The sequence below is a fragment of the Medicago truncatula genome, chromosome 5 (assembly GCF_003473485.1).
Source record: "Medicago truncatula cultivar Jemalong A17 chromosome 5, MtrunA17r5.0-ANR, whole genome shotgun sequence".
In the NCBI taxonomy this organism is placed as follows: Eukaryota; Viridiplantae; Streptophyta; class Magnoliopsida; order Fabales; family Fabaceae; genus Medicago; species Medicago truncatula.
Genome location: NC_053046.1, coordinates 16098392 through 16115378, shown reverse-complemented (window position 1 = coordinate 16115378; position 16987 = coordinate 16098392). Strand labels below are relative to the sequence as shown.

The window sequence follows — 16987 nt, the reverse complement described above, 5'->3', positions numbered from 1 at the left end:
TTATATGTGTCGGTGTCGGACAAGACACACCGGTACACGCTTAATCCGAGGAGTGTCTGTGCTTCATCCTTACACTGTAACTTTGTCAAGTGTTTCTCTACAGTTAGTTGTGATCTGTCATAGTCACAATTGGTCATCTTGAACTCTATTGCATGATTCTATGCAAAGGAACATATAGATTAATTTTGTGTACAAAAGCATGCACTCAATCCTTATTTAGGCTCCTCACACCCTTATGATTAATATAATGCTTACAGTACTAAAGTGTCACTTATGAACATCATTCTCCAATAAGCTTCTTTGAGATTTGATGTTTTATATTTGGGTAAGTGGCTATTTACTGTGTATGATTAATATAATGCTGCTTTAAAGATGCAATTAGACACATTGAACTTCCAGAATGAAGGAAAAATCCTCAAATTTTAAATGTGCAGTAAAAAAAACATACGTTTTTTTCTATTAAAAATCTTACATTGATGCAAAGAACTTTGGTGATTAAAAAATAAGACAAGATAGTATTGATTAAAAAAAGGACTCACCATAGCATATGTCTATTTACAGAACTCTTGATAAAGTCACAACACAGGTAAGTATTCAATAACTGTAGTTGATGAATTGATATATTATATGAGGATGCTTACTTTTCAAAATGGATCTTAAATTCAGCTATCATTAGATTCGAGTTAAGAATTAACATGTGCAGAAAACAACCTTTCAGACCCTGAAAAGCACTATTGAAGTTTGTTGTAGGGTATTCTGTTGAGGACAAAACTTATATGCAGTGCTAGCCATTGTTCTTACTATATGTTCTTACAAAGGGACGGTTTTTTATTTTTAAAAAAAACACCATTTCAAAGTTATTGGTGACAGTTATACTATTTTTAGTAGAGAATAGTAGGAATAATATTTGAGTAGTGATATTTGAACAATCATTTCATACAACTTTTAGTGACAACTTCTTTTTTCTCTCTTTCTATTAGTTGAAAATAATGGAGAGAGAATAAAGAAGAGAGAGAATAAGAGGATAATGTGAGTATGAGAGAGAAAGTTGTCACAAAATAGGTGTACATATATCATTTCTCATAATATTTATAGCACTACTAACGTTTAGGTGGACACTCCGTGTCCGTGCCCATCTCTCTTTCTTTTTTATTACGCTAATGCGTATAAATTACGAACATTAGTTTTTATGAAATTCTTTTTACTGCGCTAATGCGTATAAATTACAAACATTAGCTTTATGAAATTTTGATTTTGATTAAAATTGCTTTATGAAATTTTGATTTTGATTAAAACTATAAGTATAGGTATATTGCACTTTCATGTTGTAACAAACTATATTTATCTATTTCAACGATACTAACAATATATCAAATATAATATAAATTTTAACTTTCTAAATGACACAACAGTATAACATTCCTATAGGAAAATTTGTTTGAGGGTATAATGGGAGGTTCAAAAAATCACTACATAACCATGTATTTCTTTATATATAGTTATAGAATAGATACAAAGTTATGTCCTTTCTGTTAATGAAGTTAGTGTGAAGCATTGAGTGAAATTATTTAAGGCGTTTTGCTTTTGAACAACCTAACTTTACCTAAGAATTGGTCATATTAGCAGCCATGGGTTGAATTATGGTATAACACTACTTTTCATGTCACTACTCACTAGTATACAACATTTTATAAAATCACTACCTGAATCTCGAAATTTCCTATTACAATACATTGTTGTTAAAAAATGAAGAAAAATAAATCAGTGTGGAATAAATCGCATCGTACAGCCAGTTTGCATTTCAATACCGAGAGTTTGTCTGACCCCTTCCTGCTGCAACATAACCGGACATGGCAGCCGCCTTCTTTTTTCTCAGGTATATGAATGATCCGCTAATGAGCAACAAGAAAATCACAACACTCTGTACAAAGTTTTCCACATAATATACACGGTTAACATAAACCTCATTTAATGACAAACAAGTAAAATGCAGTGCAGCGCATTTTAGTAGAAGTTACAGAAATGAATATCCTATAATATCAACACAAAGGTTAAGGCAGCTGAAAACTGAAAAAGTCACACGCTTTCAAATTTGGAGGACATTGCATGTATGATGTATCTTCATTGACATTCATGAATAAACTAGTTCATGCTTAATCTAACATTCATGAATAAACTAACTCATGCTTAACCTCTTTAACAAGTTGGCAGAGTAGCAATAGAAGTGTGCCAAAAAGAAAGCTTAGAACAAAGAATAAAAACAAAATTATTAACTATTTAACTGATTAGCGAAGAACTAACGAGATAAAGACGGTAGCGAAACCTCAAGCACTACAGGTACGTTGATATGAGCATGTGTGGTTGAAGTATTTTAATTTCCATTGTTTTTCTTAAATTCTCGGTGGAGATTAAAGCCCCTGTGGGAACTAGTAGTCCTAATACCAACAAACTAACATAACAATACCATAAAGCAGAAAGCTAGATCATGGAACCAGGACAATAATATTGCACCGTCTCCTACCGACCCTGAAGGAGGAAGGGTAGCCACTAAAATGGGATGGAGATTATTAAGGAAAAGTACATGTGACATCCTTAGAGATTCCAATGTATAATACCATATTTGGATTTTTATTGGATGAGAAATCCCGTATTGGATGATATGTGGCCTTAAAAACTGTTTATAAGTGGTGTGCAGTCGTCACCTTATAAACCGGTTTCGAAGAGTTGAGTTAGACTCAACCCAAATTTTAAGATGTTTGATTTTCACGTGTCCCTATACTCTCAAGATGTGCTCTATAGGTGTTTGATATCAGAGTCCGTACACCATATGGTGGCAGCGTACTTCTTAAATTTTCCGAACACTGAATAAGATTTATCAAATGATAATGTTTCGTACTTCCGTCCTAATTTATGAACATGACTGACATTTTGAAAGCTTTTTGCAAGAATTACCTTCGTGCTTAAGGCTCATGACAACATGCAAAAACATAGTTCATGCAGATAAATGCAGCTTTTGGTCTAAGTAATAGAACTTTCCTTTGCTTCTTCTAACTTTACAACAGACATCCCCCTATTGACAGATTGCTAACAAGTGACAGCTTTTCTATAAGCTCGACTCAAGATTGTGGTCATTACTTGTTTATATATGCATATATGAATGACACAAATACTTTCCAATTACACATTCTTTCTTGAGATTTAAATAACCAAACACTAAATAGCAGCAGACAACACAGCTTAATCCTCTAAGTTGGACACATTAGTTCGAAAGAATAATACACAACTAAATATTCAATATATGATATGATTTTTCCATTCGACCAAGTTCAGAAGTTATTCAATGAATATAATAAAAATCTGAGATAGGAGCAGAAAATCACCTCAAAACCAAGCACTGACAACTTCTCTTCAGTATCTGCAGGTATACAGCTTCTATAAGTGACATAAGCCTGTGACTTATTATCTGAAGCAGAAGAATCATCCAGTAATGTTCTCTGTGACTGCGAAGTTATGAGCTCTCCATAAACATGTTCAACTATATGAGGTTTTGCACTACTATTAGAAATTTCCAAAGTAGACCGATTTTTCTGAGGTTTTGTTTTCTTAGCATCCTTCGTTGAATCTTTAAGCTCTTCACATTTGAATGGAATTCGGTACCCTGTCTCACTACAGCGATATTTCTCATCACCCTATAAACTCCACCCAAAAAAGCTTGTAGTTAACAACAAAGTAAAGAAGCCTATGAATAATAACAAGGCAAAGGACATCATGTATAGTACAAAGTGAGAAGGACCCAGGCATACATATAACAAAGAAATCATAAGTGAAATCCTAGCGTAGACATAAAATCAATGTTTTAAAAATTGAACCAGACAGTTCAGCCTGTCGAACCATAAAACGGCACTGAATATGGTTCATCTATTTAAGCGGTTTGATTGCGGTTTCGTCCCAATTCGAGCAATTTAAAAGAATTGAACCATGATCCCGAGATTTCACCAGTTCGATGTTCACTTCAAATTTGAAAACATCATATAAAAGATCGGCAAATCTTTTAAATGCTTTACAAAACTTCTTTTGGATGAGGGAGACTACAGATGTAACTTGAATCCTGTTTAATAAACGATCCTCATTCCCCATTTAACCCTTTGACATCACATCAACATTTAAGTTCGAAAACAAGACTTCAGAAACAATTATGTACAAAGATACATAATCTCCTAAAATCCATTATATTTAAGCAGTCTTAAAACAACAAATAACACATTACTCCATAAATTGAAGTCAGATCTTTGCATTCATAATCTTGCTAACCTTCAACACCCATTAGCTAATTTCAAAATGTTAAAAAAAAAAATTCAAAAAAAGTGCAAACACTTTATATATTGTACAATTTAAAAAAAAAAAAAAAAAAAAAAACATCCACGACTCAATCTGAACCACAACCTATGAAGTGCAAATACTGACACATTACACAAATAATAATTTGACAAAATGACATAATTCAATTTAATCACATGCATCGATGTCGTGTAGAACACTGACACGCGACAGACACCAAACAAGCCTTTGATCAGAAATGTCGGTGCTACATAGACCACAACAAAACAGTTTTGCAGAAACCACAACAAGGCTACGATCAGCTACATTTGACCATGGTTCTATTTTTTGATAGAATAAAGTTTAGGTGAGTTGGGCTACAAGGGTTCACCGGGGTTAGGGCCAGGCGCGGCCCTGAGGGGGTGCAAACAGCTCAACAGAGCTGGGCCTCCCTCAGTCATGGGCCTCAATTTTTTTTTTAATACCCACTAATACTACTGCCCTCCAATTTTTTTTTAATACCCCCAGCCATTTTCTGTCCCCTTGTTTTAGCCTTTTAGGCCTATTAGAATTAGGTCCTCTTGCTTTTGGTGTTAGGTGGGGGTTCCTCATGTATACGGTAGTCATTTTCACCTTTGGGTGTATCGCATATATACGACACCTTATATTTATCTTTTAAAAAATATAAATAGAACATTGCTTTTTAAAAAAAAAATACGTTTTGATTTTATCACTGGCCTCTTTTCATTCCCAGAGCCGAGCCTCCGAATTCTTAGGGAAGGCCCTGGTTAGGGCATGCCTCAAGGCTGAAAGAGTACCTACAGATCACCAACCAAAGAAGTCTTCACATTGGCAGCGGGAGTTAAACCCACTGCGGTTGAGTTAACTCCAACTGAGCCAACCTTTATTGGCCATGATTCGCAGTAATATCAAGGACGGCCACGCAATCATAACTTTAAACCTTAAACCACGACCACTATTTAAAACCTTAATTGTGGGTGCCACAGTCAAACCCCTATTTTTGTTTTCTGGTCAAGTAGCCTAATGGCTAGAAATTCAACCTTAAGGTGAATAAATCGCAAAATTCAACCTGGTCGCTACCAATTGTGCTATGCTCACGGGACATTCAAACCCCTATTTATGAATAACTTCAACTATAGTTCTAAAATAACAGAAGGAAAAGAAAAAAAAGAAACCTTTTCAGAGTAGATGCAGGGAACACAAGGACCAGAAGGAGCGCAATCAAAGGTAAGATTACTTCCTGAAGGTTTTTCTTTGAAACTCATAAGAACTCTGCGTCCAAATCCATGTCCATTTTCAGAATCTTCGCTGAACCCAATTCAAATTAGAAAAAAAAGATTATAAATTTGAAGTAAAAGAGATCAAATCAAAGAAATTGAATAGATCATGAATCATGCTAGAGAGAGGGAGAGATTAGAGCTTACGTTTGTTGACCTAAAGCGAGAAATGAAGAAATGGCGAAGAAGAACAAAAATGGAAGAAAAATTGGTGAATTTGATGAATTCATTGTTTTTTCATCAGTTTGTAACTTTTCTCACGGATCCTTCTCCAAAATACTCTAAACCATTCTGTTTCTTATTTTATTACTATTATTTTGTTTTATTTTCACTCGACATTGTTTTTTTATTTTTGATGAAAAAATTGTTGACATATAGTAGAATTTATGTAACATGATTTTTTTTTCCTCTTTTGTACCAAAAAAAACATGATTTTTTTTTTTAATATGGTGTAGGTAATTTTTACTACCGTTTAATTTTTTTTTAAGGGTTTTAAGTCCAATGGTGATCAATGTTGGTTGAAAAATTTATGCGACGTATGTAGCGTGTAGGTGTGTTCTCTCGTCATAAGTTTCTATTAAGATTTTGAGGTTTCGGAGATATAAAGTGATAATATAAAGGTTTGATTGAGAATAAGACCCAGGGAGAATCATTTTTTTTTTAAGAACGAAAAAAAAATTATGATCAAGATAGAAACTTATGACGAATGTTATTCTTGATTGTTGATCAAGATAGTTTCTTTCTTTTTTTTAGAGGAGGTTGCTTAATAACTTAATCTACGACAATACACTTTCATAATATTCTCTTTTCCACTTTTTTCATAACCCTAATCATATCATATATTAAAAGAGAAAAAAGTATAAAGAGATTGAGGGACTAAACTAAAACTAAAGCGAAACGAAAATGAAAAAATCAAAACAGTAACTGGCCTAAAACAAGAGGGACAACTTCCACCGAAGAACCAATGAGTCAAACGGCTAGAAACACCTACCTTGAACCCTTTGCTCGTCTCAGGTTGCTGCTTCTTAGTCTTCTTCTTTCTTGGGTCCGTCAGATGAAATGGATGACTTGTGTTTAAAGCCGAATCTATGCTATCTTCTTTTTGAGCCATGTTAGCTCATGAATCACTCATATAATCCATATCTTGTTGTATCAAGATAGGAACAAGCCTTAAAACTTGCATATCATGAATAACATTTACATTGAAGTTTGATGAGTTAGAGTATGTCATCATTATGGAGCTACTTCCCAAAGTAAATGGATTCTCTATTACTTTCTCTTGATGCTCATCTCGAAAGAAAGTGTCAAAGAATCTAAATCATTATCACGATTCTAATCAATTTTAACCTGATCAAAGGAGTTTTCTATAATCGCATTAGATTTGTTATGTTCTATCCTGAGCCAAATTTCCATTAATTTCAGCCTAAATAACATGTATTGTATACTTACTACTATTATCAGCAATCACATGATTGTCTTGATCTTAGCCTCAACATCAACAATAGCCATATGGTCTTTATTGATCCTCTTACAATAATCAATATTATGACCAAGAATTTTGCGGTGATTACAAAATTCAACAAAAAGAAACAAAGCCTTTCCTTTCAAATAAAATTGTCTATGATCCTTTCTTTAAGATCCGTGTCAACCAAAACTCTAGCAAAATGGCCAAAAGGCCTATCAAACATAGATTTGTTGAATGTGTCATTCACTAGATTTTTTAGGTCTCCAATATTCCTGTGAAAGACCATAAATTCAAACTAAAACCTGAGATGTTGATTGTTGTTGCGCCTAAGGGTTAAAGTACCAGCTCCGAGCAAAGAGCTTCAAGTAACCATGACTTAAATTCCAAAAGATAATTGCTCTGACACTTCTTACATCATCAAGGGATGAAAATGAGAATTCATAAAAGTTTTTATCAAGGGAAGTGATTCCCCACTTTCTTAGTGGTTTCCAAAAGGTCGATAGTTTGGTGCACAAAACATCCACTCTTAATAGGGTAGCATCCTTGGGCCAAATTATTCTATCGTGCAAGTTACGTTTGCACGTTTCTACTCCAGCATGATACTCATCTTCTGGTATTGTGATAGCAATTCTACGACCTTTAGCACAAAGTTGAGGTAGCTGACTCAAGGTATGTCACAAACGTGTTGTTGAGAACTTGAGCAAAAGTCTTATGTTGTGCGAGCGGATTCAAAATGTCTTGGATGATTGATTGCGATGATTATGTTGAGGGATTTGCCATAAGAGCTTTCTACAATAGAAGAACTTTCCCAAAAGGGGGAACTTTATCTACCTCCATAATTTTAAAAAACACACATCCCTACCATTATACTTCAACTTATTTTGCTGGGAGTGTATTTCCAAACGACACAAAAATTGTTTTTTGGAATTTGTACATCAAATGTCATCTTCGGGTTAAGAAAAGGACATGTCGATTCTTTGTGGCTAACAAAACCCTTTTTTGGTTATGGATCACATAATTGGCCATTTAATTATGATGGTTTCTTTATAGACCCTCTGTATTGCTCAACACAGACAAAATACATCATCGAAAGATATCTTTCGATGGGCAAAAAGAGTAAAAAGATACATCGAAAAAATATCTTCTAATAAATCGGGAGAGCTTCAAACCAATATAGACCTAAAGAGCAATTATCTTTAGATCTAGTTTATTTAATTGCACAAGTTGTGAGCCTTTATTAAGATCTCATGTACTATATAGATCAATAATACAATACGAGCCCATACCCGGATTGTCGTAAGGTTCCTTTTAGGTTCACTAGATTTTTATGATTATTCAATAAACACCTCAAAATTGCTCTCTTTACTAAAAAAAAAAAAAAAAAAAAGAGTCGATCGAGAGTTACAACCTAATCAAGAGCTAAATTGAGATGTCTATTGAGCAAATTTCATACTTTTTTTTTAGAATACAGATTCACTAGATATAGGTCCATATAGTTTTTTTTATTATCTAAGACAAATGAGTTACGATCACAATAAAAAAGGCTAAATAAAAAGGTGGATTCTAGGGTGAGGGATCAATTAAGTCCATCACTGGTGTACCACATTATTCCACCGTCAGATTAAACAAGCCTACGTGATCTAATTATTTACCACCATACTTGATCCTAATTATTTCTCCCTCTACCAGTAGATCTCGCTATCCAGTCTCCATCGCATGCACCTTTTCTTCTCTCACCGTTATGTTTATGAATGCTTGCACACAATAGCCCTTCAAATAATCAGTTTACACCCTTGTTTTACATGTTTTCAAAGCTTGTCAATGTCATTCATTATTGCTCCCTGAGTTGTAGGACGAATTTACAGTCATAAGTCCAAAGAGGATATCAATAACACAAAGCCCTCAATAAATTTCACCATTGAAGCACCTTGTGAATAAAATCGATGGCAAGAGAGAAATGGAAAAAGAATCATATGCAGATATTATGTAGTATTTAAATTGTAAACAAACTGTAATTAAATTGGGATATAGTTATGATAAAAATGGTAGCTTTACCCCTCAAAATTGCTAAAAACCCTAAGCTGAAGAAACTTCAATATCAAACCTACACAATATTAAATCAAAGCACGAGTTAAAATTTATTGTGAAGTTAAGGATTGTGCAGTTCTGGGTTTGTTAATTTTTTTTGTTTTGAGTTGTTAATGATTTTGGTTTTCATCAGGGCATGAAAGGGAACGTGAACACAGAGAGAAAAGAGGACATGGAGCAAAGATCCAGTGTGGTAATAAGTAATGAAATTCTAGAGACATATTTAATCTGACGGTGGAATAAAGTGGTTCACTGATGATGGACTTAATTGATCCCTCACTCTATAATCCATCAAATAAAAAAAAGACCATATCACCCGAAAAAACAAAAGTAGAGAATTATGTTATGAAATAAGCTAGTAACAACGGATTGACGGGCATTAACGTAATAACGTGTTTGTTTATCAGTTTTTCTGCTGTGTTTAGTTCTATATAAAGACCCAATTTTAGGGTTGTTTTAAACATTTCAGGACTCTTGTGTTGTAGCCCAGCTTGCTTTGTAATTGAAAAGAGTGAAAAAAATGAAAAAGAAAAATGTGTATAATATATTTATGCTAGGCAGAACCCACTTAAATACCAAATTTAGCTAATGGATCAAAATGCAAAATAGCCACCATGTCTCTTAGAAAGGAGGAAACAATGATGGATGGGAACAAACGATATTAAACATGGAAAAAAGAGGAGATGGGTTTAGCTCCACTTTCCATGTGCTAGATTCTATTGTCTAACTAAATACATTTGGCATCCATACATGGAAAATAAAGATAGCTCAATTAAGAGTAGAAGGAATCAATGCTTCTATGTTTTTGGTTCTCTCTCTAAAATGTATAAGAAGACAAATTATTAGTGGTGAGAAGAGATGATGACTGGTATTTTATGGACAAACTTATTTCCAAACAAAATTTATCTGAGGCAAACATGATAAGGCATTTAAACAGAGAAGATATGTTTGTGCTCAATGTCATAACAAATAAAGAAGTTGGCAACACATGTCATATTGTCAAATGTCAAGCTATGTGTATGTTAGATTGAAGTTGTTGCAGTGGGGTGTCCCTTCTTTCTATGATGTAGTTTTTGTGAGTGAGATTCAAATACATTTAATTTAATTTAACATTAAAGTCAAGTTAAATATTACAATGTCGTTCAAAGAAAAAAAGTTAAAGATTACACTACGATGATTGGAGTCTATGCTAGATGTGATGGTGACTATTATAGTTGTTGGAACGACGGTTCTTAAAACGTTGGATGTATATATGTGGTTAGACACCCTCAATATTTGAACTAATCTTTGAAAGTGAGGTCCAAACTTATATAACATTTTAGATAATTGATATTTTTACAATTAATTTGGACAACTTTTATAATAACTATTTCTTATACTTTCATTTTATTCTTACTATATCTCTTCATCTTTATATCTCAATTGTTTTTAACCAACGTGTGTGTGTGTCTATATATATATATATATATATTGTTAGGGTTCGGACTCCAAACCTTACATATTTTATGCATTGTTCATACCAACTGAACTAAACTCACGAGGATATATATATGTAGAGAGAGAAGATTGTCCTAAAAATTACCACAAAATGGAAATATAAATATCATTACTCAACATTTTAACATCCCTAAGTTTTTAGCGTATGTTTCCTCCATCATTCTATATGACATATATACATACATGATTGAAAAGGAGTGGATTTAGCAAGGATTCATCATTGAAAAAGAGCTTATAACGAATTAGAAAATATGAGAGAGGAGAAGACAACAATATGAGGTTAGTCTAATCTCATTGCATTTTCTAAAGATTTTCTACTATAATCATACAAGATTACAAATATTTAGATACACAAGTCTTAGATTTTCTTTCCTCACGATTAAAGTTTCCTGAATCCTTATTTCACTCTAATATCTAGTTTCTAAATGATGAAGCAATTATCTTTTTGGTTATAGATGCAATTATCTAGTTTAATATTCTTCATTAAACAATTTGTGGAAATACTTTTTCCATTTATCCTTTATATTTTTTCGTGACTAAAACTTTGTCTTCTTCCAATTATCTTGTTCGCTCTCATATTTTCTAATAATATGAGAGAGAGAGAGAGAGTTGGGGTAGCACCTATAATAAAAAAAAAAAAAAAAAAATATAATCGATATTAGACCTACGTGAGTTTGGGTATATAAATTATGTAATAAGAAGAGTAAATCAAATAGAGATGAGTAAGATCACTAGAGATATATCTAAAATAACTATAATGAAATATCTTAAGATAAATGAGTTGAAAAAAGAAAATATGATTTTTGATAGATCAGTGTAACATCGTTTAATATAGATGGTTGATCCTACTTAACGGAAAAAAGGACTTCATTGTTGCTTTTATTTTAATTAAAAAAATGTTTCTTGTAAGAAAAATATATGACTGTAAATTGCACTCTTTAAGTAAGACTTCCATGTTGGTCAAAAGAAAGTGAGACATCTATCATGTGTATAAAAAAATCAAATAATGGATGGAAGGTCACATTTTGAGGATTGGGTTTCCAAGAGAGAATTTTGAGATAGAGTGATTGGTAAAAAAAAAGGTCCTTTATTAAAAAATTAAAAAACAAATACAACCTCCCCCAATTACTCTCTACCAATCCATGCACCAAAAAAAAATCATATATGTACTCTCCTAGTTTTAATAAAAAAAAAAAAGTTTATTCAAATAAAAGTTCACAACTCGTAAACATAAAAAATTACTACCATTAAATTAAAAAAGCATAAAATATATTCCTCTTGTCCAAACTATTTAATACACCAAGTTGCAAGAAATAGACCCAATAAGAGACCAAGAGTACCCACTGCCCTATCACTTCAAGGTCACACTCCCCCAGACAAATAGAAACAAGAATCCCCCAACAGCCATACAAAATAGAATAGAATATGCCCAACCCATTTTATCTTTCTCAATTTAATAATCCATCCAAACATGTACATCAAAAACCACCAATTAATTTAGCTAATCACCTACATAACCTAACATTATCTTCTTCTTTTTTCCAAATTCTTAATCATATTAACCATAATCATTCTCATGATTCATGTATCATATTATCCTCTCTAGTCCCTCCCTAGTCTCTCCTATTTATATTATATTATCCTCTACTTAATTTATTGATTTTCTATTATTTTTCTTGGGTATATTTCCAACTTTGCCCTCAATTTACAAACCAAGTCAACCAAGAAAAAACTTGACCAAACTAAATTTTCAAGCAACACTGATAATGCTATCCCCACCCCCACCATTATACTTCCCTGCAGCCATGGTTTTAAAAGTCGATGATGAAGCCGATGACGATGAATGGCCGCTGCTTTCCGGTGAATGATCCTCCGATGGAGGTGAAGGTTGCAGTTTCAATGACAATGGAAAAGGCTCAATGGAAGAAGAAGAAGCTTTATCTTTCAAGTTCAGATTAGCCATCTTAGAAGAAGGAGGCAGCATTGGTGTTGGCCTAATTGGCTTGGCCACTCTTTCAGCACTCATCACCGGCAATGTTACCGGACCAAGACCCATCGGAAAAGGTGTCCCGGGGATGCCGCCATAATGTGAGGATGGATATGCGGCGGGGGTTGGTGGTGGCAGTGGCACCACTGTTTCTTGCTGAAATTGATCATCTTCCATTATAGTTGAAGGTTCCATCACCTAAAATAAATAATCAAAATTACATTAATGATAGTTTTAAATACAACAGTACTATCTCTTTATCATAATAACGTCAATTTTGCAAAAGTATTTGTCTGAAAATAATTTATTTGAGACGGAGGAGTAAAATACTACAACAAAAGTAAAAAAATAAATATGCAATTGTTATTTTTTTACTCAAATCAAATCATATTATTATTTGTGTTAAAAATATGTTTGAAATATTTATAAATTTAATTGGTACATCGTCAATGAATTTAAAATCACAGTCAAACATATATGTAATTTATAATTTAATTATAACTAAAAAAAAGATAAAAAAACTAATATATGATAAAATAAATTATGATTATATATTTGTATAAAAATTACATTATTATTAATTATTTATCATTATTATTAATATTTATATAATAAAATAAATGAGGATTATGTATATTTTTATACATTATTATTAATTATATTTATCATCATCATTATTACTTTGAAAAGTAAAATTATACGAAATATATTTAAGGAAATTAGTTTTTTCATTTTTGACTAGACTAATAAAATCAAATTATTAGAAAAGGAAATTGTTAAAAATATAAAAGGAAATTATTAAAAAAGATTAAAACAAAGAATAAATATTACCGTATCGGTGGTAATATCAAAGAGACTGGATCTCCGGCGGCGGCGATTCTGGTTATGACGGCGGAGGAAATACTTCTGAGCATGACTTGCAACCTGAGTTGGTGTCCTAGTTTTCACAAAGTTTCTAGAAATTCCTCTCCAATCACCTTTACCAACTTGTTGCAATCCCAACAAGAACAACTTGTGTTCTTCTTCTGTCCAAGGAACACCTTCAGCAACCAAAGCAAAAAACATTAATATATATAAACATTAATATATATATATATATAAGCACTAGATCAAACAAAAGTTGATGTATCTGGTTTAAATACTGACCTCGTTTGCGTTCTCTGGATCGACCAGAGGCATGAACGATGTCATCGGATACATAACCGGCATCGGCGGGGTTGGAATCTTGTGGAGGTGGTTGTTCATATTGAGAGAGGTTGGTCATGCTAGCACTTTTTCTGAAAGAGTTGTTGATGGTGGTGTTGGTGGTGGTGGTGTTGAGGTGGTTGTTTCCTCCGGTGAGTCGAACACCAAAAATCATGATGCTTTTTTCTTCTCCACCGTCGTTGCATGTTCTCGAGTTGTGGCCGTTGTTGCCGCACTGTGAGCACGTGCGAGACAAAGACATCTTCTTCGCTTTCTTACTCACTCAACAAAAAAATAATAATGCTCAAATCAATCCATGTAAGGAACATAATCTAGAGAGAGACTATATATTTATATATGATGTTAAAAAAAGAGAGAGGAGTGGACGTGTGTTTCTCTCTCTAGTTTTTCATCTTAGAGAGAGATGATTTGCGAGATTTGGGTGATAGACAGATTTTATTTTATTTTTGGCAAATATAAGACACGGTTTTGTTATGTTTTGATAGGCTTTTTAAATTGTGATTTGGCTTTGACCCAAAAAAAACTAAAAATTGGAAATTTGGAGATGGTTTAGTTAAGCAGTTACTTACCTCTTAAGCCTCTGATTTTGATCAAAGTCAACATTGTATAATTGTGTTAAAACTTATGATTAATTGGGATCGTCGGATCTCTAATCGGTTGATATCTAATGAATCTATTTTTCTTTTGATTTTGACCCTTGTAGCACAAGTTAAAAATTTAAAGATGGAACTATTATTATTTTAAATTGTGTATTCAATATTGTAAAAATAAATTTGAAGAAAATATTTTAAAAGTTCAAATTTATCCTTTTAATACAAAATTTATTTCTTAATTTTATTTTTGATTTCTTAACTCGTGTCCTAGAAAATAAGTTAGTATAAATCTAATAAAAATTTTATTTGGGCCCTCAATATTGACCACGCCCGGTGCCCGCCTACGAGCCTTTTTTTTTGTGGTGGCGGGGGTTCGAACGTACCCTGAATTTTACATATATTATGCATTGTCCATACCAACTGAGCTAAGTTCACAAGGACGCCTACGAGCCTTTTTTTTTGTGGTGGCGGGGGTTCGAACGTACCCTGAATTTTACATATATTATGCATTGTCCATACCAACTGAGCTAAGTTCACAAGGACGCCTACGAGCCAATTAGCCCAACAATCGAAGTCTTCACTTTCTAAAGATTTTAAAAACAAAAAATACTTTATGATATTAGGTAAATATTTCAATGCAATAATGTGCAAAAGAAAAAATTAGAAGGGCTCTCACTAAAAACATACTCTAATGAGTAATGACATCCACTAAATGTTTGTTTTGGGACCAAAAAAGTGTTGGACCCACTCTATTTTTAAAATAAAAATAAAAATTAATTATTTCTGTTGGTGAGGATAATTTTTGGTAGAGAATTAATGTGACCAACGTGAATGACAGAAGCTATATGTATTTTGTAGGTTAACTTGGGTGTTGTCGTGATATAGATGATAGTGATATGGCATAAGATGAGACTCATATATGCCGTGGGGAAGGAAAGATAGTGTGTATAGGCACTTGAAATCATATATAGAGACAAAAACAGATAAATTATTGTCTTGATAGTGTTGTGTTTGATGGTATATTGGTAATGTTTGGTTGGAGGATAATGTCCATAAATTAGGACCGTCCTCTTTTGTGCCATATGTATGTTGCTTCAGTTTACACGAGACTAAAATGTGTGTCCAAATTTTGTTTAGAAGTTAATGTCCAATAGTATATATTTGGAATGAAATTCAAAATTGGAAAATGTAATATCCGTTCATTGGAAAATTGACTTTCGTTTTTAAAAGAGTCTCTTAATTGACTAAACCAAAAAAATTATAAATGTCATAACAATATATGCACTCCATCTCAAAATATCTCTTGCATTTGACAATCACTGTGAGCTTAGCTCGAATCACAAACTTTCTATTTATTGATCTTAAGAGATGATTTTTTAGTCACTAGACTACAAAATAAAAAAATAATTGAAAAACAAGTAATTAAAAATTGCATTGAATACAATTTCAGACAAAAAAGAAATTAATTCTTAAGATATAGAGAATAAAGGTGACAACATTTTCTAGACAATTTTTAGTTAAAAATTTGATAATTATTATGAGACTGAGGACGTAATGTATTAAAAAGATACACTATTTCCGATATTGATTATTAGAAGAAAAATGTATTTATTAAAAAAAATGTTAAATATAAATAATTATTTTGATATCATAAAAAATAAGTAGATTTTCAAAAGCACTCGTCCTATAGAAATTTGTTTCAAGTAAATAAAAGAGTCATGAGTTAAAAAAGTATTTATTAAAAAAAATGTTAAATATAAATAATTATTTTGATATCATAAAAAATAAGTAGATTTTCAATAGCACTCGTCCTATAGAAATTTGTTTCAAGTAAATAAAAGAGTCATGAGTTAAATATTGTTTATGTGTCTTTTCAAAAATATATACTACTCTTTGCATTTACTCTCTTTAATTATTTTTGTTTTTAATATTTGCAATTGTGGAGACACAAAATTTAGATTAGTTGAATCTCGGAGGTTCATTGGGATCAAAACGAACGTCAAGTTTTGAGGTTTGATGATTGAATCCACTAGGGATGGCAATAGGACCCAGATCCTATGGACACCTGCAAAAAATATCTGCTATGGGTAGGGTAAAACTCCGCTTTCATGGATCAGGGTTTGGGTATGGGTAATTACCCGCAAATTTAAATGGGTATGGGCATTGTACTACCCAACCCTGCAACCCGCATATATGTATTTATATAATATGATAAATAATTTATTTATTTTTTGTGTACAATTAATTAATTAATATTTTTAACTATTTAAGCCTAACTCTAAAACAGCTTAATGCAACTTAATAAAATGTTTAGTAACAATTTATTATGACTTTAACATGTAACTGCAACTTTTTAACGTATAATTGATGTAAAATATCCATTTTTTCTTTCTTTCTAGGGATATTTTGGATGTTTTTTTATTTGGTTAAATACTACGATTTATACTATTTTATTAGTTGATTTGAAATTTTTTGGATCATAATTTTATTTCAATTATGGTGTTTTTTATTGTCTTTTCACGGTTAAAGTGCGGGT

At 32.3% G+C, this 16987-nt stretch overlaps 1 protein-coding gene and 1 pseudogene across 2 annotated transcripts; both read right to left on the bottom strand.

The window, feature by feature from the left end:
• Nucleotides 1-1559: 1559 nt before the first annotated feature.
• LOC11417056 (uncharacterized) lies at nucleotides 1560-5924 on the bottom strand. Its single transcript, XM_003613429.4, has 4 exons — nucleotides 5763-5924; nucleotides 5514-5646; nucleotides 3381-3689; nucleotides 1560-1921 (listed from the first exon to the last, which is right to left on the bottom strand). Exons 1-4 carry the CDS (start codon nucleotides 5843-5845, stop codon nucleotides 1802-1804), a joined length of 645 nt encoding a protein of 214 aa, XP_003613477.1. The 5' UTR covers nucleotides 5846-5924; the 3' UTR covers nucleotides 1560-1801.
• Nucleotides 5925-11891: 5967 nt separating this feature from the next.
• Nucleotides 11892-14360, bottom strand: LOC11412238 (transcription factor MYB1R1-like; annotated as a pseudogene). Its single transcript, XR_003012109.2, has 3 exons — nucleotides 13799-14360; nucleotides 13484-13692; nucleotides 11892-12850 (listed from the first exon to the last, which is right to left on the bottom strand). The product of XR_003012109.2 is annotated as a transcription factor MYB1R1-like (transcript).
• Nucleotides 14361-16987: the final 2627 nt, after the last annotated feature.

Coding starts and splice junctions, on each gene's coding strand:
- LOC11417056 (XM_003613429.4), bottom strand. CDS start 5,845: ATGAATTCATCAAATTCACCAATTTTTCTTCCATTTTTGTTCTTCTTC. Junction 3,690..5,513: donor CCTGCATCTACTCTGAAAAG/GTTTCTTTTTTT, acceptor TGGAGTTTATAG/GGTGATGAGAAATATCGCTG. Junction 1,922..3,380: donor TGTCAGTGCTTGGTTTTGAG/GTGATTTTCTGC, acceptor AACTTTGTACAG/AGTGTTGTGATTTTCTTGTT.